This window comes from Mesoplodon mirus, assembly GCF_964341445.2.
Source record: "Mesoplodon mirus genome assembly, chromosome: 13".
Lineage (NCBI taxonomy): Eukaryota > Metazoa > Chordata > Mammalia > Artiodactyla > Ziphiidae > Mesoplodon > Mesoplodon mirus.
The window spans coordinates 23,366,506-23,388,338 of NC_138989.1; the positions used below are offsets into that span (position 1 = coordinate 23,366,506).

The 21,833-nt window shown below is 40.6% G+C and overlaps 1 protein-coding gene across 10 annotated transcripts in view; it reads left to right on the plus strand.

Annotated features, from left to right (window-relative positions):
* Window positions 1-21,833, plus strand: part of MTMR3 (myotubularin related protein 3) — a 134,770-nt gene that overhangs the window by 84,525 nt on the left and 28,412 nt on the right. For all 10 annotated transcript variants that reach the window (XM_082640634.1, XM_082640632.1, XM_082640630.1 and 7 more), the window contains 5 exons: window positions 768-853; window positions 6,246-6,335; window positions 6,764-6,880; window positions 14,804-14,886; window positions 17,111-17,277. In XM_082640634.1, the coding sequence (XP_082496760.1) occupies window positions 851-853; window positions 6,246-6,335; window positions 6,764-6,880; window positions 14,804-14,886; window positions 17,111-17,277 (460 nt within the window). In that variant the 5' untranslated portion in view covers window positions 768-850. The remainder of the gene's footprint in view (window positions 1-767; window positions 854-6,245; window positions 6,336-6,763; window positions 6,881-14,803; window positions 14,887-17,110; window positions 17,278-21,833) is intronic.

The following is a 21,833-nucleotide window of genomic DNA, read 5'->3' on the forward strand; positions in this document are numbered from 1 at the left end:
CTGCTACTTCTTTGATGTCCTCTGTTCCCTCACTTTCACTGCTCACAAAGAGTTTACTTTGAATATTGAATCCCAGACTGCCTAAAATATCCTATATTCATGGAAGTTTAGTGAACTAGAAAAATGCTGGCTTTGCATGAAATGTATCTATTTTTTTTTTAAAAAGCTACTTATTAGAGATGATAGTGTTCTTACTAGCCTGTCTTTGAGTTTCTTGTTAGGTATTCCTCCCCCACTCTTATACTTGTTTCTGAAAACCAAGTAAAGGTATTAGTGCAGTTTATGTGAGTTTTCAGTGAGCATAGGATATTGGGGCAAAAGGCAGTTTTTTCGTATTCTTTTACTAAGCCAGTTTGGTTCCCACAGATGGGGGGATACATTTTGAACTTACAGATAACCACAAAAACATACTGTAATGTTACAGGAATGTTGTGTTTGCATTTGCAGGTCAGTTTTAGTTATTGCTTTATTATTTTCATCTAAGGTTTATAATATTTTTTGTATTGCTATCAACATTAAGAACATGAGCCTTTGCTACTTTTTTGCTCAAATAGTTTACAACCAGGAGGATTTTCACAAGGGAGTTAAGGAGTTTGGATTTGACTAGTGGGGATTGGCTGGGTGATATTCATCTTTTCCTTGGCTGACTGGTCAGGTCTTTAGGTCCTTGTGTGTGCAGTTTTTTTAATTAGGGTATGGCCAAACGGGGCGGGGTGTGTGTGTGGGAATTGCCAATTTTGTCCTTTTTTTTTTTTTTCTTTTTCAAGATCCAGGCATAAAGGAAAGAAAAGGCTTGCCAAGATACTGAAGAAAGGACGGGGATCTCTCCTCCTAATCTGGGCCTCCTGTCATGGTAAGTTAAGAAAATTGAACTTGAACTCTGTCCTGACAATTAAGTGAATACTAATAAGTTCAGTTACCCATTTTTGTTATTGTGAGAAATCATTTCACTTTTTCTTTCCCAGAACTCTCTTGTCTATTTTCTTTTATTGTTTACTTAGTAGTAATAATTTTAGAATATTCTAGTGTCTTAGAGCAGTTTTGCTTCTATTAACTTTAATCCTGTGAGTCAGATATTGTCCCTTTTCAGTCAGATAGTAAATGGAGTCAAGACTAAAACCCATGTTTCTTGGACTACAGGGTTCTTATTCCTTTTCTAGGAAGGAAGGTATCATGAAAAGCTTTTTCTCTGTGTGTGTGTGTGTGTGTGAGCGCGCGCATGTGTGTGTTTTCTTGTGTGTAGGAGAATTATATGGTCATACACATATTCTTTATGAACTTACCTTTCTGGATAGAAGCAATTCCCTGTCTTCCCTGTCCTGTCTCTTTAAGGCATTATTTTTATCCCAGAGAAGATGAAGTAACTCTGTACACTCCCTACCTACGTCTTTGACTAAAATGAGTGTATTTCAGTGACTTGTGGGCCATTTAGGACCCAGTTCAGGCAGAGATGATGGAGCAATGAGCCAACCACATTTCTGTCAATCCTGAGAACACGTAAACCGTGCTCCAAGGCTTAAAAAAGAAATGGTCCTCTGTAATATTGTCCCGCTTCTATCTTGGTGATGTTTTCTAGAACCAAACTCTGTCTCATGCTGGTACACAAAGAAGGAATTGAAAAGGGCATGTTAATTTCAAGCTTCATTAGGAACATGGGTGGAAAATGCTTTTCAAAATTAAAAACAAACTAAAAACAGAAAAACTAGTTGTATAGAAGTGTCATATTAAAACAATGACAAAGGTAACTGCTCTCATCTTAAATCTTTGCCAGTTTTTTCTTAGTTTGTGGGCATAACAACTTTCTAATGTATCCTGTACCCAAACACTGATGAGCTTTTCTTTAGACTATATTTTATTTTATTGGTTTTCACGAGTTTTTAATGAATTGAAAAAGTGTTTGCCTAATATTTTATGGTATGTATGCCAATGCTAATGAATAGCAAATGGTGGGCTTATGAAAGCAGCTCTGTTCTGTACTGGGGGGTTGTCCTTCACTGTGTACCACATAGCTACAACGGTGTGGTCCTCATTCTGGTGCTACTGGGGTCTCTGGTGCCCTGCAGACAGTCTTCCTGGTGCGCTCTGGAGATACTTCTGTGTGCAGTATTTGGGGAGCAGTATGACTGTGGGTCTTTTTTTAAAAATCTGTCATAAAGTAGCATTATAACAAGTTTTTACAAGTACTTATTTACAACTCTTCCACCAAAACCCATGGTTGTGTTCCTTTCTAACTAGTTTATGTCCATATGTATATTTTACATAGTTGGAATTAAAACATAATTATTTTGCTTATTTCACTAAATGAATTAAACACTTTTCCCTTCTTGACTCATTGGATTCCTAATGATTTTTTACTAGCTGCATATCATTTTGCAAGTTGTTGAATCATTGATTTAAGTAATATTAATATTTTCTTTTGTTTTAGAATTTTGGTTCTGTGTCCTTAATCCTTATTATTATTTATTTATTTATTTATTTTTTGGCGGTATACGGGCCTCTCACTGTTGTGGCCTCTCCCGTTGCGGAGCACAGGCTCTGGACGCGCAGGCTCAACGGCCATGGCCCATGGGCCTAGCCGCTCTGCGGCATGTGCGATCTTCCCGGACCAGGGCACGAACTTGTGTCCCCTGCATCGGCAGGCGGACCCTCAACCACTGCGCCACCAGGGAAGCTCATTAATCCTTATTTTTTGTATAGAGAATTCATAAGTACTGGTTTTTCTTTCTTTTTTTAGTGTATATTTCTGTACTAATTTGAGTAATATCCTCATACTTTTAAAAGTTCTTAAATGAGATTGAGTTTTTTGGGGGAGGTTAAGCATTAGGAAGATGTTTTCATGTTTCATTATGGAAAATCTCAAGCCTGTGCAAATCGAGAATATTATGAACCCTCATAATTGCATCAACCAGCTGCAGTAATCATCAGTTCATGGCCACACTTGTTTCTTCTGACTCCCTCACCCATATCTCTTTGTATTATTTTGAAACAGATCACAAACATTATATCAAAGGAAATTTATTTATTTATTTATTTATTTTTGCGGTATGCGGGCCTCTCACTGTTGTGGCCTCTCCCGTTCTGGAGCACAGGCTCCGGACGCGCAGGCTCAGCAGCCATGGCTCAGTGGCCATGGCTCACGGGCCCAGCCGCTCCGTGGCATGTGGGATCTTCCCGGACCGGGGCACGAACCCATGTCCCCTGCGTCGGCAGGCGGACTCTCAACTACTGCGCCACCAGGGAAGCCCGGGAAATTTATTTTTCATGGCCTTTAATACCAGTCTTAAGAATGATAAATTGACAGACTGACAATCACTTTAACTTTTACATTTGTCAAATGTTCCTACAGATATTTCACTCTTAAGTATAGTTTTTTTTTTTATCCTGGAAAGCTGTATATAAATTCAGTTTATAGGCATTTCCACTGGTCAGCCTCTACTCGCCATGTTCTTTAAATATTTATCTCTAAGGTATAGACTTAAGTCTCTTACCTGCATAGTTTAGTGAATAGCAGAAATTAGCCTGGAACTGTGGTGACTGATCGATCCCTTTTCAGGGTTTTATAGGTGAGCCCATATGGCGCTGGTGGAGATTAACTACCACCAGATTCCACAATGCCTGGTGTTCCTCAGCAGTAGCAGGAAATTGACCATGTGGAATACATTCTCCTACTAACAAACTACTGCTTATAGCTAGCCTAGGAGAAATTTGTTTTCAAGCCTCTTATCAGGGTAACACTTGACAGACTTTTTCTTTTTTTTTGGTTTGTTTGTTTGTTTGTTTATTTATTTATGGCTGCATTGGGTCTTCGTTGCTGCGCACGGACTTTCTCTAGTTGTGGCGAACGGGGGCTACTCTTCGTTGCAGTGCATGGGCTTCTTATCGCGGTGGCTTCTCTTGTTGCAGAGCACCGGCTCTAGGTGTGCAGGCTTCAGTAGCTGTGGCTTGCCGGCTCTAGAGTGCAGGCTCAGTAGTTGTGGCCCATGGGCTTAGTTGCTCCACGGCACGTGGGATCTTCCCGGACCAGGGCTTGAACCCGTGTCCCCTGCCTTGGCAGGCGGATTCTTAACCACTGCTCCACCAGGGAAGCCCCGACAAGTATCAGTTCTTTGGTTAGTTGCAGTGTGGAATCTGAAGCCATATCAGTGAACTTTTTGTATTATGTTGAAATAGGTCTGTCTTGCACTTTAAATTAATCTTTTTCCATGCATAATTTTGTAACATCAAGAATAGGTCATTTAGGGGCTTCCCTGGTGGCGCAGTGGTTGAGAGTCTGCCTGCCGATGCAGGGGACACGGGTTCGTGCCCCAGTCCAGGAAGATCCCACATGCCGCGGAGTGGCTAGGCCCGTGAGCCATGGCCACTGAACCTGCGTGTCTGGAGCCTGTGCTCTGCAGCGGGAGAGGCCATAACAGTGAGAGGCCCGTGTACCGCAAAAAAAAAAAAAAAAGGAATAGGTCATTTTGAAAACGATGAGGAATGAGAAAATAATGAGTAATGCAGATCTTCCAAATGTAGACATATTTCGCGGTAAAATTTCTTTAAAAAAATCACCCTTGGGGGCTTCCCTGGTGGAGCAGTGGTTAAAAATCCGCCTGCCAGTGCAGGGGATACAGGTTCGATCCCTGGTCCGGGAAGATTCCACATGCAGCGGAGCAGTTAAGCCTGTGTGTCACAACTGCTGAGCCTGTGCTCTAGAGCCAGTGAGCCAGAACTACTGAGCCCGGGTGCAATGACTACTGAAGCCCATGCGCCTAGAGCCTGTGCTCCACAACAGGAGAAGCCACCACAATGAGAAGCCTGCGCACCGCAACAAAGAGTAGCCCCCACTCTCCGCAACTAGAGAGAAAGCCCTCATGCAGCAACGCAGACAAAAACAAACAAAAAACCTTGAGTATTGTTTGTTTATAGATAGGATTTTTCTTTCTTTGAGATTAAAAAATTGTTAGAAGTGTGATAAGTAGAATGTGTAGAAATGTCCACTAGTGGTTGTAATTCTTACTGGTGCTGTCAGTTTAACATGATATGGTTTTGCTCATATAAAATTTGCTGTGTATGGGGCTTCCCTGGTGGCGCAGTGCTTGGGAGTCCGCCTGCCAATGCAGGGGACACGGGTTTGAGCCCTGGTCCGGGAGGATCCCACGTGCCGCAGAGCGGCTAAGCCCATGCGCCACGACTGCTGAGCCTGCACTCTAGAGTCCGTGAGCCACAACTGCTGAGCACACGTGCCGCAACTACTGAAGCCCGTGCGCCTAGAGCCCGTGCTCTGCAACAGGAGAGGCCACTGCAATGAGAAGCCTGCACACCACAACGAAGAGTAGCCCCTGCTCACCGCAACTAGAGAAGGCCTGTGCGCAGCGATGAAGACCCAACGCAGTCAAAAATAAATAAATAAATAAATTAAAAAAAAAAAAAAAAATTTGCTGTGTAAACAGATTCCATCATAATTTACAGTCAGACTTTCCAACAGATTGCTTTTTCCCCCTGGTCTTCCTATACCATAAAAATTCATAATGTAAAAGGCTACTTTTTAATATAAATTATAATTAGTTCAATTCACGTGCCATTTAGATTATAATTTATTGCTTCTTTGAAATTGCCTTAATAGAAATAAATCTAATTTGTAATATAAAGCAGATTATGCTGGGGGTAGTGGTTCACACATGTTTTCAGCTTGAGAATTCACTTCTTAAGTTTACATTAAAAAGAAAAAATCTTTCTGTTATGGAAAGTTCACATATAACCAAAGGAGACACAATGGTATAGTGAACTCTCACTTAAAAGTTGCATGAATTATCCCTCATGGACAGTTCTGTTTCATTTATGCCCCATTCCCTTCCCTCTCCAATTATTTTGAAGCAAATTTCAGACTTGAGTCACATCATTTCATTTTTATATAATGCAGAATGTATCTTTCAAAAATAAGAATTAAAGGTTATAACTTAAGAGAAAAAAGCCACTGTATCTTGGTTTCTCTTAAAAGTAATATACTAACAACTTATTAGTGCTTAATAGAAATGTTCTTAACTTCTTTGACTTTTTTTTTTGGCATTGGTGTGTTCTCCATCTAAAGGCGCCTAATGTATTAGATGGAACACTTTTGGGGGTGAGTATTTTTTCATTGAGCTTTCTGCCAGTCCACCTTGGTCACTGGACTCTCACTGTTATTATGCTCCTAGACATGGCAGAAAAACCCAATATGGATGAGTAGGAGCTTTGAAATTATTTAAACATTTGGGTTTTTCCAGGATGAAGAGACTCGGCACAGCCTTGAGTGCATCCAGGCCAATCAGATCTTTCCCAGGAAGCAGCTGATCCGGGAGGATGAGAATCTTCAGGTAATTTCAGGCCACTTTTGATTGTGAAATAAGTATTAAGCATCATAGTAACAATGTAGCAGAGCTAATGGATTCAAGTAATGTACTATATGTAGGAAAATATGTATTAGAAAAATATATTTTTTCCTGAGCCATACACATAATAGCAATTTAAGCTGGAAAACATCTCTCCTGTTAGAAAGACTTTTTTTCCTGAGAATTCACTGAGATGATCATCTCTGTGTCATTCCTTCTGTAGTCTAGAATATGAATAAGTAGGTTTTATGAATCTTGAACCATGTGGGTATAAACCCATCCTTTTTAGGTCCCTTACCCATTTATGTACTGTTTTTGAGTGACAGTGTTTATCATCCATTCACCCGACCCGTGTTTGAACACTTTGCTTTACTGCTTCAAAACTCTGAAGGGTTTCTTCTTCCATTTTGAAGGTTCCTTTCCTTGAACTTCATGGAGAAAGCACAGAGTATGTGGGCCGTGCTGAGGATGCCATCATTGCCCTTTCTAATTACAGACTTCACATCAAGTTCAAGGAGTCTCTGGTTAATGTAAGTGTTTCTCAACTGTTCTCCCACTAAAGTAGATGGAGAAAGGAAGTATTCCAATAAAAAAACTTGTTAATGTTCTCAAAGAGAGGAGAGTTATATGGGGTTTGGTTTGAAAACCTTGTGTGCTCTGCTTTTCTCTCACTTAATTTAAGCACTCAGGGACACTAGGTTAGCAAGCAACTCTTGTGCTTGATTTAAAATGATACATGTAGTTGTCAGCTAAGGTGTCCATTGTCTCCTAACACTGCAGTAGGTAATGCTGTAGCATTAAGCTTTGTAAGGGTGCAAAGGCTGTGTAGGCTTTTATTCCTCAATTTTTAGTAGCTGCTGACTGCCTCAGTTGAGAGAATTTCCTTGACCTTAATGTCAAATGTTGAGTTGTACTTTGAGCTCAGTGCAGACTTCTGTTATAGGATGAAGTTATTCTAATGGCTCCTTAGTGGTGTAAGTATAGATGTTAAGTACAATGTGTATTTGCATAATGGACTATACATTGCTGAAGAGAAGGAAGGCTTTCACTTTTTGAGTGCATTTACCCTTTTCAGTTATTAGTGTATTCTCAGTGAACTGGTTCTTCCAGCACACTTGCCATCATTAATAGTTTTCAATAAACGTGCCTTTTACCACAAAAATGTGAAGGTTCATGTATTTCATCCAAATGAATGCCTTCTTCCTTCCTCACTGGAAGGAGGCTTTTTGCACTTTGGTTCTGGCACAAAGAAGTGTATTATGACATCTTGTAAAAGCTCAGGACTGGACTTCCATTCAGATTGTGTGTTTTGGGGTTCATTTTGGGATTCTTAGAAAAAGTTTACTCAGCCATCCAGAAGTTACCCAATTCCTTCATCATATTTTTCCCTTGTCAAGACTCAAATGGCTGACATTTTCTTTGTGGTTGGCATTTATTATTTTAGTATTTATTATTATTCTTTGTAGTTAAGCATTTACATCCAGGAATCATTGTGGCCTGAATTCCTTCTGGTTTCTAGATTTGGGCTATGATCATATCTGTTATGTTAGTTTTCTGCCTATCAGCTAAAAATACACACTGGATTCATCAAGGAAAGAGGCATGTTGTGCTTTCTTACCATATAGTACTGTATTCAGAAGGGCCCATTTGGAATTGGGTGGCTGTGATCGGAGGGGACAGGATTGAATCTCCTATAACATTCCAGCAACCAGAGGTTTCCTACCAGCTGCTGTGGAAATAATGACAGTAATAATTAGTAGAATTGCCCAATTTAATTTTGTGTTTAAACTGTGTTTAAATGTCTAGAATTGATAAAATCGTAATTAAATTGCATGTGGAGATAATTTAGTTTCATATCATTGCATTTTTCCATACAGTCCTCTGTCTCTCAGCTTTTTGGTTTATGGCGAAGTATTTCAGAGACTATTTTTAGATCTATTTGGGAATATGGTCTATTGGAGAGAAAGCATGGATTTGATCATGTCATTCACCAGCCTGAAGCCCTTCAGTGTTTCTTAACTACTTCTAAGATGAAATTACTTAGCATTGTATGATCCTTGGTCCCTGACAGCTTTTCTGTATCCCTCTTTTCCCCCTTCTTCCCTTTGTATTGGTAAAACCACCCTCCTAGGAATCTCAGACATAATTTACACCTCTGAGTTCTCTCTTCTCCTACCCAGGGAACTTCTCTTCATCTGTCAAAACCCAGTTCAGGTGATAAATTCTTCTGTGAAGCCTTTCTCAGAAATCCCAGTTCCGTCCCTGACAGTTTATTACCCTCTCTTCTGGCTTTTTCTGTATCTTGAACATACCTTTACAACATTTACCAGATATGCTGTAATTTTTTGTTTATTCATCTTTGTATCTTCAGGATCCAGCGTGTTTACTGGTGCCATGGTATTCAGTAAAAACTAAAGTGAATTGGAGTTAATAGGGGTTTGAAATTGATATTAGACCATTTTTAAACCTCCTTTAGGTTTAAAGTTCATTTTAAAACATACTTCTGTGTAAATATGCCTGTGTCATCTTGTCTCTTAACAGTAGCTGTATGAGTAGCTTATCTACTGGAATTGTTGGTCCCCCATTGTGCTTAAGAAAACTTACCCCGTTCTTACTTTTGACTCATTTCTTCACCTAAAAGTGCTTTCCATTTAGCATTATAACCCTCTAAGGCATAGAGCCTGCATGTCACATTTTAAAAAGCCCAAGATAATGGTTTTGCACAGAAGAATTGTTGTGCAAAAGTATTTTGGCGTTGCAGTGACTTTAAGCATTTCAGGTTGAGAGCGACTAGGACTTCTTCATACAAGTACGTTAATCACATCGCAGTTAGTGCTAAGGTTCCTAAAACCTGTGGTTACTCCCGGAAACAATGGCTCCTCCTACACTAGGTCCTCCCTCAGCAGATGAGTATTTCAGTAAAATCTGTGAGATTAAGAGACCCCCCCCTTTAAAGGTCATTATATCTAAATCAAACATAAATCAACCATCACCCAGATGTGCCAGTATATATTGTGGCATGCTCCAGTTTGCATCATTTTGTATGCTTTTAAATCAACACACATCATTTTGTATGCTTTTGAATCAACACATTTAGCACTTTAGAGAATGACTTACTGACAAGCTTTCAGTAGCTACCTGATAATCATATATTCTCTGTTAATTTCACAGCAGCGCTGAGATACATCATTACTTTATTTATTTATTTATTTTTATTTTTTTTTGCTGTACACGGGCCTCTCACTGCTGTGGCCTCTCCCGTTGCAGAGCACAGGCTCCGCGGCCATGGCTCGCAGGCCCAGTCGCTCTGTGGCATGTGGGATCCTCCGGGATCGGGGCACGAACCTGCCTCCCCTGCATCGGCAGGCGGACCCTCAACCACTGCGCCACCAGGGAAGCCCCATCATTACTTTAATGCACACACATTCACTGGATATCAAGTTTGCAGTTTCTAGGGTAAAGAACCTCTAGTACAGTTCAGTTGTAGCATTTAAGGTATGAATTGCTCCTATTCTGTGCTTTTCCCAAACTATATTTTTATATATGTACAGGTATTTGCTTAACTAATTTATAAACAAGTAAGTGTTCAAGTGGAGTTCATGAAATTTTTAAACAATTCTTGTTGTGTAATTCAATAGACCGCCTCTCAATCTGCTGCTTCTGCAATCCCAGTAAGTAGCATGAGAATTCTAGGCGGTTGTTGCACCTGTGCTTGGAACAAACTGGTTTTGAGTGTCAGATGCTCACCTTGCAAATCAGCAAAGTGTGTCATCTCTGCATGAGTCCCTTCCCTCATATTAGACAAAGTTCTAGTGGTTTCCTATATGAGGACAATTTGTGGGGTGGGGATAAAGCCACACAGTTTAAACATAAGCGGGTGGAATTGTGACCTTCAAAAAATGTAAACTGAATTTCAACCAGAAATAATTTGTAAAGTCAATGTGAGTATTTAAAAGGACATTAAAACTCCATTTCCAGACTGCTGTGTTAATGCTTCTTAGGAACAAGCTGGAAGTATACTTGGAAACACTTCCCTTAGCATTTTCCTAGATTCTTTCCATTGCCTAACTATTGTACATCAAAAATCTTCATTCCCCAAGCATCAATAGGAGGTTATTGTTAACAATGCACTTTGGCCTTAGCATTCATAAATCAGAAGAGCTTCTGAAACCAGTGCTGGAAGAGTATCTTGTAAATACCACAGGTGAGCAATAAAGAGTTTGGGTCTTTAACCTGTGACAGTCTTCTTCCTCTGACTGGTTTTTAAGTCATAGAGTTAGAGCCCAGATATTCCAATGTGTTACAGATTTTAGGTTAAGACTCATTACATTATTTTTTTACTCTGCTATTGCCAGTTTTACTTCACATGTGTATGCAAGATTAGTACTTCCCATTCATGCTATAAAAAGGGCATTTGTTTTTAAAAGGTATACATTATCCCACTTTTAAATTCTGGTGCTTAAAAAATAATTCACACACACCCCCCCACCCACCCAGAATGAATTATGGTAAATATAGTAGGATATGATGATATAAAATTCCCTGTAGAATGAGACAGTACTGTGGGTCTTTTATACTTGTGCATGTCTATTAAATTTTTAAACTGCCGCTCTTCTGCTTTTTTGGATTGATGCTCTTACGAGTTTTGGTATACATGATATAACTTTTGACCTTTTGAGGAATTGATTAACAGCACTGAGTGTGTTTGATGTATTTTGAGCATGAGTTTGGTGGGTTTTATAAGAGGTAAAGCACTGTGATGGGAGATAGAATTGCCTGGCAGGTAGAAGGCAGAGGAGAAAAGAGCAAAAAGAAAATGAGTTGCTACAAAACACTGAATCAGTGGGTAAGAGAGGATTTGAATGTGACTTTAGATTTCTTCGAATTGCCTCTAAGGAATCTTGGTTTACATTCTGTTTTCCTCTTGAAGATCCCTGGTGAAGAGGCTACTACTTAATTGTGAAAGAAAAACTAAAGTAGAGCTCACACAAAAGGGAAGGGCATCTTAGAGGAAGAAAGAAGGGAGTACCATATGTAATGGAAGGACCCTGAGCTAGAGGACAGCCATGGATTCTGGTCCTGACTTGCCACTAGCTTTAGTGTAGTGGCTTAACCTTCCTGGGCTATAAAATGGTCTGGCTCTTGTGTCTGTAATTCTTTGTTATAAGGTTGAATATTGGGTATGTCTAGTTACGGAAATGGTAAGAGATCCTCCTAATATATGATGAAAGTTGAGAAACCTAAATCAGTGGACTTGCCTTTAAAAATGTAGAGAACCTTATGTTTTGGTTGGATGTATGAAGAGGAAAAGAAGCCTATCTCTGGCTTTTTAGAAGAGGAGGCAGTCTGGGGGCAGGGGTGCATTGAAGAGTAACACTGAGGTGAAAGGGGAAGAAAAAAGGGAGATACTCATTTGATATAAAATCAGATATTTCCCTTTTAGGTCCTTATTCTTGCTGCATATTAAACTTCCTTGCATGTGACAATCTGCATGATCATTAAAATCTGTTTTCTGTGTCTGTGACTTGAGTACACATGGTTGTTTCTGGTGACTTGCTAGTATCTGTATACTAGCAACCAACATTTTTATCCTTATTCCTTAAATTTTCAGTGTTAAAATACATGAAAGTTTGTATATTGAAAGCATTTAGGTAGCATATGTTTTGCATGCTCTGAGGTGTTGCATATTTGTATTTTGGAAGTCTGGACATAGGCTCTTGGGCTCTAGTCCAATAGTAGGGATGTAAAACTTACCTGTTCTTTGTAGCAAAATAGCACAGACTGGTCCACTCCCTCCAGCAGCTGCTAATAGCGTTAGTTGGTTTTCAAGTTTTCTAGCTCTAAGGAAAGGTGATAGAAGGGGATCTGGGATGCGGGTGACTGCTGAGAGAGCACGTGGATTTGAAAAGCTCACTCTCACTCTACCCCAGACTCTTCCCATTCCCTGTCCCTGGGACTTCCTAAGTTGTGACCATCCGAGGTTGAGAAAGCAAAGGCTTGTGTCATGTAGGAAGGTTGGAAGGTTGTCCAAGGAAGTCAGGAAGCATGCAAAATTTTGGCTGGTAAAATTTTAGAAAATTGAGATAAGAACTCAGGCCTCTTAATTGCCACTCTGGCAGCTCTTTTTTGTTTGTTTGTTTGTTTGTTTGTTTTGTTTGTGGGGTGGGGGGAGAAGGGGGTTGTAGGTTTAAAAACAAAGAAACCCAACATGAGTCTGTTATAGGATATCCAGAGGACTGGCCTGAGAACAAATCAGTGTTCTCTTCTGATCTCTTAATCTCCTATTACTTCTTCACAATTTATCCTCACTGATACATTGTTGGTTTTTTATTTTTTCCTTCTTAGACGTACAGGTCTTGAAAGAATTTTTAGCAGCATCAACTCCAGTTTCTCACAGCACCTTGGGGTTAAGGAGTTAAACAAAAACAGAGGGCCAAAGCTCCTTTTTTTCCTCAGAACACAGGCAAGAATTCTTAGTCTTTCTCTTACTTCTGGTCCTATTACAAGTGTAAGGGAATTTTGTTGATTAATCAAGAAGGCTCGGGCTTCCCTGGTGGCGCAGTGGTTGAGAGTCCGCCTGCCGATGCAGGGGACACAGGTTCGTGCCCCGGTCCGGGAGGATCCCACATGCCGCGGAGCGGCTGGGCCCGTGAGCCATGGCTGCTGAGCCTGCGCGTCCGGAGCCTGTGCTCCGCAACGGGAGAGGCCACAGCAGTGAGAGGCCCACGTACTGCAAAAAAAAAAAAAAAAGAAGAAGGCTCTAGTCCTGAGGTAGAACTCCCAGCCATTACCTGAGTAATATTATTTTGCTTTCTTCCCCTTTTTAATCCCTGCCCCAGTTTGTTTGTTTATTTGTTTGTCTAAGATGTCCGGCATTGGGCTTCTTTTTGATCTCCACATCCTTGTTCTGAGAGTTCTCAGCTGACTCTGGCAACTGCATGGTGGGGCAGCGTTTGCCAGAAGCCTGTTTCTGAAACTGGTTCAGCTAACAGGAGGGCCACCCCGTGCAGGCAGGACTCTCTTGTTTCTGTCTGTTGGAAGAGACTGCCTCCTTCTCATGCAAAACATGAATTGTTGGAATGCTCCTTGCAACTCCCAGAGCCACATTTTGGTTGGGCTTGATACAGTGTGAAAAGACCCTTTTCCAATGAGTGAGAGTATCTACTATTACTTTTACCAGGCTCTCTTTAGAAGTTTTGGAAATTGCTTTTTGAAGCCAGGGGTTGAATCAGGATAAGATGAGGGACAGAGGGAGGATTCTAACAACCGCTTAAGGATTTGTCACCCTGTTCAGATGCTTTCCCTCCTGTCTGCCTGCCTTCTTTGATCCCTCTCCACTGTCATACTTATCCTGTGTTCAGTAGTCTGCTGACCAGATTGGCAGGGAAAGAACCATCCCAGCTTACTCATACCTTGAGCCCCACTTGGCAAACAGGGCTCCTCAGCTTGTCTTTTTCTTTTTTTTGGCTGCGTTGGGTCTTCATCGCTGAACGTGGGCTTTCTTTTCTCAAGTCGTGGAGAGCGGGGGCTACTCTTTGTTGCAGTGCGTGGGCTTCTCATTGCGGTGACTTCTCTTGTTGCAGAGCATGGGCTCTAGGCGCACGGGCTTCAGTACTTGTAGCACGCTGGTTCAGTAGTTGTGGCTTATGGGCTCTAGAGTGCAGGCTCAGTAGTTGTGGTGCATGGGCTTAGTTGCTCTGTGGCATGTGGGATCTTCCTGGACCAGGGCTCGAACCCGTGTCCCCTGCATTGGTAGGCAGATTCTTAACCACTGTGCCACCAGGGAAGTCCCCTCGGCTTGTCTTTTGAAGCAAATTAGACCTAGCTAATTAGGCCACTGTGAGACCTGCTCCCTTCTCCTCGATACCTAGTCTACTGAGCAGAGAGCCTGACCCACAGCTCTGTCTACTCTCTTGTCTCTTTTTGTGCAACCTGCAGGCAGTTCAGACCTCCAGTCTTTTTCAAGATTCTCCTTTGCTGACACAAAGCCACAAGCCCACCTTGTCATTTGGGGCAAGTGACAACTGTAATCCCACTAGCCTCTTGATCTGCAGCTCTTTTCTGTCAACAAGACAGGATAACGGTTCTGGTTCCCTTTAGCTTCTGTGTCATCACAAATCACAGCTAGCTCTAACCTTGTAAAGTAGTACTTTGAGAGATGAGTTTGAAAGTTTGTTGCCAGAAAGATGGCGTATTTCCCTGTTCTTCCAGATGTGGTGCCTCCTCTTTGTTAGCTTTGTGCTATGACATGACTTGAGGGCGCTGATTAGAGGTTGAGAAAGGGAAACCCTAAATCACCCAGGAAATCACTTGAGTGCTATTGATTTAGGTGAATATGCAGTTCTGTGCTTCTTTTTCCTGCAGAGCTTTCTAATCACTCTTGTTGGACACACTGAAGAACTGCAGGGTCAATACCTTTTTGACTAAGGGAACTTCATCTTTTTTAATTGCAGGTTCCATTACAGCTTATAGAAAGTGTTGAATGCCGAGATATATTTCAGCTTCATTTGACTTGCAAAGACTGCAAAGTTATCAGGTATGTGACGAGTTTATGCTATTGTTTAGTGTGGAAAATACTTCTTAAAGGATGGATTCATGATTTGATAACAGAAAAACAGCTTTTGAGGGTCAGCCTAGTTAGTATTTTCGGAGTAGTTAGTCCCTGAAATGTTTTATCTTTAGCCTACTTTTCTATTGGAAAGGTGTTTTTTATTTTTTATTTGGACATGGTTTTAAATTTACAGAACAGGTGCAAACATAAAAATAGTAAAGAGCACTAGTATTGTTAACATTTTACCCTATTTGCTTTATCGTTTGCAGGGGGCGTGTGTGTGTGTGCGCGCGCGCACGCGTGCGTGCATGCGCTAGTGTGTGAAATTCTTGTTCTGAACGATTTGACAGTAAGTTACATAATCATGGCTCTTTGCCCCGAAATACTTAAGTGTGCTTTCTTAAGAATAGGGGTATTTTCTTACATAACCCACAGTATCATTGTCAACTTCACAATTTTACACTCATAATACTTTTTATCCAATCTACTCTCCATGTTCCAGTTTGTCAGTTGACCTAATAATGCCCTTTATAGCATTCCCCCTACCTCGTTCAGAACAGGATTCAGTCAAGGTCACATATTACATTTAGTTGCCGTGATTCTATAGCTTTCTTTAATCTGAAATGTTTTCTACCACCTTTCTTTATCTTTTATGACATTAACGTTTTGAAGAAAAAATCTTTTATTGTAATAGAAAGTTTCTTATTTTGTGTCCAGTGTTTCCTTGTGATTAAATTGAGGTTGTGCGTTCTCAGCTGAATACTGTACGTATGAGGTTGTGTCCTTTTCAGGAGATTGTATTACAGCTGGAGGCAAACAATGTCCATCTGTCCCTTGCTGATCACTCTTGTCAAGGAGTCACCCGCTTTCTGTGTAATTTCTGTATTTTCTCTCTTGCAACTAATCAACAGTCTGGGAGGCACTTTAAGACACTAGAAATGTCCTGCTTCTCATCACATTTCTCCAGTGTTGGCTTTATCTGATCTAGTCTTTACTATAATGGTTGAAAAGTGATGCCTAAAATGCATTTTAAATTTAGTAGCTCTACCAGTTTTTAATTCCCCAAGTTTTTACTTTATTTCTTTGATCTATTCTGGAGTGCCAGTAAACATTGTGTGTGGGCATATTGATGAGCCACACTGATTGGGACAAGGGAGAGGTTTAAGTGACCTCCTTGTTTTTTTTTGTTTTTTTTTAATTTTTTTTGGAGTATAGTTGATTCCTCCTTGGTTTTAAGGTAAATATTTAAGTTGCTTTTTAGCCATTGAGATTTGGCTTGCTTTTGATAGATACTGGTTATAACTCACAGTTTTAAAAGGTTGCTTATTAATTACTCAATTTTAGATACTGCATTTAAAAATATAAAGTATTTTTTACACTAATTATTTTAACCTCCTAGTTATATATACTGAAAATTGCACTTGATAATAGAATTGTTTTGTTCTCTACATGGTAACATCTGAAAGTTTCAGTGTAATGTATCTTATTTTTGATTTAAAGTTGCTGATTTATTCTAATTGCTAAATAGATAAATTTTGAAATTATTCCCTAATTGGCTAAAAGTACTGTGAACTATGTTTGAGCTTGCTGTAATAATGTCATAACAAAACAAAAAGAACTTCTTTAAACATATTCTTTGAGAAGGACAACCATAAAGCTTTGGTGGAAGAAGTGGAATAAAACCCCATTCCTGGAAGAGAATGACTGCCATTTTACTTTAATAATTGTCAGTCTCAGAAGAGATTTTATTAGTCTAAAAAAATAGGTTTTCCACATGTCCAGCTTTCTTCTTCTTGACATTTAGCACCATTGGCTAAAATTTGTTGGACATATTTTGTCATTATAAATCATAAACATTAGACCACCTCTAGTGCTTTTTTTTTTTTTTTTGCGGTACGCGGGCCTCTCACTGTTGTGGCCTCTCCCGTTGTGGAGCACAGGCTCCGGACGCACAGGCTCAGCAGCCATGGCTCACAGGCCCAGCCGCTCCACGGCATGTGGGATCCTCCCGGACCGGGGCACGAACCCGTGTCCCCTGCATCAGCAGGCGGACTCTCAACCACTGTGCCACCAGGGAAGCCCCTTCTAGTGCTTTTTTGACTATAGTTATCATTTCACTGTGAGTAGGCACTCTTGAAATGGTGGCTACCCTTAGGTTTCATTGTCAGCTGTCTTCTGATTACATTTGTACTTGTTTGGCTTTACAAAGGTGTCAGTTCTCAACCTTTGAGCAGTGTCAAGAGTGGCTGAAGAGACTGAACAATGCAATCCGACCACCTGCTAAAATAGAAGATCTCTTCTCATTTGCATACCACGCTTGGTGCATGGAGGTCTACGCCAGTGAAAAAGAGCAACATGGAGACCTGTGCAGGCCAGGTAGGCCTTTCTAAAACGTGCAGATGGTGACTTTATTGAAATACTGCTTGAGATATCCATAACATGAAATGGGACTCCTAAGCATTCGTGTATTTAATCAGTATACTTTTCATGGAGCATGTAGCATTTGCCCATCATTCTTCTAAGCTCAATGGAAGATGTTTCCTACCTTTCAGGGGGAAGGAAAGAACACTAGACTTGGCATCACAATTTACTGGGCCTGACTAAAAACACCTAGGGTATGGGTGTTAGGGAAGCCCAGTGGAAGGGAGCCACGAGCGTTATATACATGTTTACGAAGAATGCACATTTGAAGTGGCTTTTGAGTAGGCTTTGAAGGTTGAATAAGAGTTCATTGATAACAGACTGGGGAAAAGAACTTTAGACAGAGCAAGTAGCATGAACAAAGGTACAGAAGTGTGAGGTTAGGCCACAGAATAATGGATTACAAAATGGCTTTTTGCTGTCTTTGAATTTCAAGTCATAGATTACCTTTTGTCACCCCTTTCATCTCACAGATGATGAAACAGGTCCAGAGAGGCCAGGTGACTTTTCTCAGGACAAATAAAGAAGTTGGGCCTATATTGGAACCCAGGCTTCCTGGCTCCTCATGAAATCTTTGTCACACTCACTGTCTTTCTCCCTCAAAAATGGCATTGACAAAGTTCATGCTGTTTCTCTGTGTGTAGTTTTCTATAAATTGTATGTTGCTGTAAATAGAACTTTGCTGGTCCAGCACCGAATCTTTAACATGTCCAGCTTGGAAGCAACGTCTTGAATTCCTAAGCAGTGAAACGTTGTGAGCTTCCTTCCAATAAAGTTTACTCTAGAGACTTTTTCCTTTAAACCTCAATTTTCAGTCCTGAACCTTCAATATTAACAGTTCTGCCCTGGGTTGTTTTAAACATTGGAGGCTAATCTAGCATGCTTGGATCCCTTTGTTTCCTGGCTCATTCACTGGTTAAAGCTTTTGGTTCATATATTTAATTAAATTATAGCAAACACATATTTTTAAAGATGCTTTAATATGTACTTTTGTTTGACCCTCATGACCTTGTCAAACAGGCAGGATAGGCTGGTGTTTCTGTTTTGGGAGCCAAAGAAACGGAGTCTCAGAGTAAAACCTGTTGCCAAGTCCCACTGCTAGGCAGTGACAGAGCCAAGACTTGAACCCAGTTCTCAGCTATTGGGAGCTGACTGTATGGGGTGCTGTGGATACAGAGATGAAAAACAGAGGCACCTGCCCTTGTGGAGCCTCAGGGAAAGCCCCAGGAATCCAAGCTTCCCACAAGCCTGGTCAGCCAATGGAACCCAAAGTCGTTCAGAAGAGTCACCCACACCAACCTTGGAAGGTGACGAGAATGTGCCTTAGCTGTCTCTCACTTCACTCCCTTTATCCGTTGCATCTTTCTTTTTCCTTCTTTATATGAGATGCCATTGTATTTTAATTTTTTTTGTTCATGGCTCTTTTCAAGTTTTTTTAGTTTTTAAAAAAGTAACGTTTACATGAAATGAGATGCACAAATCTTACATGTATATTTGCTAAGTTTTTAGCTATTATATCTTATTTATTAGATTTTTAATCTCTACCATCTCCTAGGATAATGAAGTTATTGAGTGTATCTTGCTGTATTATGTTATATAAGAACTTTGATTTGTTTAAGGCTCTTAACTCCAAGAGGCATTCCCTAGTTTTGGGTTGCCAGTGTTTAGTTAACAAGGCTTGAATTTCTCCTAACCTGTTTCTCTCACAACCACAGACTGAAAATTCCTCATCTTTAGATGATTCCTTATTCCCTTGATAATTTAGTTTCTTTAGGATTTGAGTCAACTCTTAGACTATTCCTAAGATGTGTCAGATCAAAACTTCACTCCTGTCTATTAATTATAGATGGCTTTGTTCTGAGCTGAGATGACTTTGGTCCCCAGGTCTTTCCCTTTTTGAAGATATTTGGTATTCGTTGGCCACCAGGACATCCAATTTCCTGTCTTTTCATGGGTTTGTGATGGATGGAGGCATTTGGGGGTTAGAATACTGATTTAGGAACTAGAAAACCTGAATTCAAACCTGTACTCTACCATTTAATTTTAAAAATTAATACTGGGCAAGCCATTTATCCTCTCTGTACTTTAGTTTCTTTTGTTCTTCAAAGTGAGACATTTTTCTTCTTCCTGCCCAAGCTGATCTGGATATTCTGAAGATCAAATCTGTTAATGCTGGAGAGTTCAATTCAGTAAATGTTTGAGTGCCTCCTATGTGCCATGCTTGTGAATACATTTTGGAAATTATGAATATACAAGACGGTGCCATTGTAACTGATTGGAACTTTATGAGTAAAGGTTGTATTTTCTTTTCAATATATACATTCCACACTGAAGTCAACCTGCTACAACTCACATGCAATCTTACTGTACTTCAGTGACTTGGTTTGAGTGTGTGTATATATGTATGGCTTTTTCCTTTTATATATTTTCACTGTGGAGTACAGAGGAAAACCTGCTTTTAAAAAATACTGTGGTTTGAGAGTCCGCCTGCCGATTCAGGGGACACGGGTTCGTGCCCCGGTCCAGGAAGATCCCACATGATGTGGAGCGGCTGGGCCCGTGAGCAATGCCGCTGAGCCTGTGCGTCCGGAGCCTGTGCTCTGCAACGGGAGAGGCCACAACAGTGAGAGGCCCGTGTACTGCAAAAAAAAAAAGAACAGGGTTCAAAAAAAAAAGAATGGACTGGACTTCCCTGGTGGTACAGTGGTTAAGAATCTTCCTGCCAATGCAGGGGACACGGGTTTGAGCCCTCGTCTGGGAAGATCCCACATGCCGCAGAGCAACTCAGCCTGTGCACCACAACTACTGAGCCTGCGCTCTAGAGCCCGCGAGCCACAACTACTGAAGCCTGTGTGCCTAGAGCCCGTGCTCCGCAAATAGAGAAGCCACTTCAATGAGAAGACGGCACACCGCAACAAAGAGTAGCTCCCACTCGCCACAACTAGAGAGAGCCTGCACACAGCACCAAAGACCCAATGCAGCCAAAAATAAAATATAAATTAAAAATGAACAGGAGAAAATTAAAAAAAAAAAAAAAAAAGAATGGACTAAAGCTTAAAGCTTCTCTCCCATATGCTCAACATCCTTCTCATTTTAGCTGCCTTCTTGGTGACTGTTCTGTACTTCAGCATTAATCTGGAGTCCTGACAGATGACTGGGCAATTCAGTTGCTATTTTAGTAGCATCAGACCCACATCTCTGACCTCTCTTCTATGATATACCCATTAAGCACATTTTGATTAACTATGAATAGCATGACTCTGGGTCATACACTGTTGTGCAGCTGCCTGTTTCGTATAAAGTAAAAGCCCTTGTCAGCAGAGTCCATTTTCTGAGTTTAAATGCATCCAGTGTACATCTAGACGACTGCACTGGGACCTTTGTTCATAGAAAAGAAGGATTCTTCCCTCCGTATTTGAAAATCTGGGCGGGCTAGTTCTCACCTTCTCTGACTCTGATACTGTTCTTCCTCACTATCCGAGGCCTTTAAGTTGTGTATAATTGTAGGCTTGAATACTCAGAATCACCGGGAAGCTAGACTTTTGGGGGGAAATTTTTTTTAGACTGCTGGTTGACACTGTGGTTATGATAGAGGGATTTACTGCTTTAAAATTTTTTCATTCCCATTAAAATAAGAATTGCTACACTGTTTGTGGTGTAAGAAATACAAAATGTTAAAAAGGGACAGATCCTCATTTGGGGATGGGGGAGGCACACAGGAAGGGTTGAAATGGAAATACAAAGCTAAACAAATAAATTGGGGTATTACAGCATATCTAATGTTGAATCAATGGAGACATAAGAATTCTGAGAGGGGAGTTCTTAAGGGAAATCCAGCAATATATGTGCTTGGCATGCACTTTTCTGGCAGAATAAACACAAGTGAACTTATAACACAATTTAGCAAAAGCCAGTTGAATTACTCATGCATGTAAGGTCTGCTGCTAAATTTTTTTTTCAAGCAGTGGTTTTCAAACTAGGTTGTGATCCACCAGTAGGTCATGAAATCAAAGTTTTAAGAAATGAAATATGAAATGAAAACTCAGGATAGAAAATACCAGTGTATCACACACATAGTAAGGGTGGGTATTTTGTGAAACTTGGTTAAGAGTCCGCCTGCCGATGCAGGGGACACGGGTTCGTGCCCCGGTCTGGGAAGATCCCACATGCCGCGGAGCGGCTGGGCCCGTGAGCCATGGCCACTGAGCCTGCGCGTCCGGAGCCTGTGCTCCGCAATGGGAGAGGCCACAACAGTGAGAGGCCCGCGTACCGAAAAGAACAAAAATAAATAAATAAATAAATAAATAAATAAATAAATATGTCGTATTTAATTGTGATGTAAAACATTCTTATTGTGGGTTGTGATGGTCAGTTTCAAAGTTGAAGTTGATGAAGTCACTGCTTTGGAGGATACAAAGATAATTAAAACTCTTCGCAAGGAACTTGAAACAACAGATTTTCTGTGCTCACTACTCAGTATATATTTCTTGTGTGTAGCTCAGAATTTCATG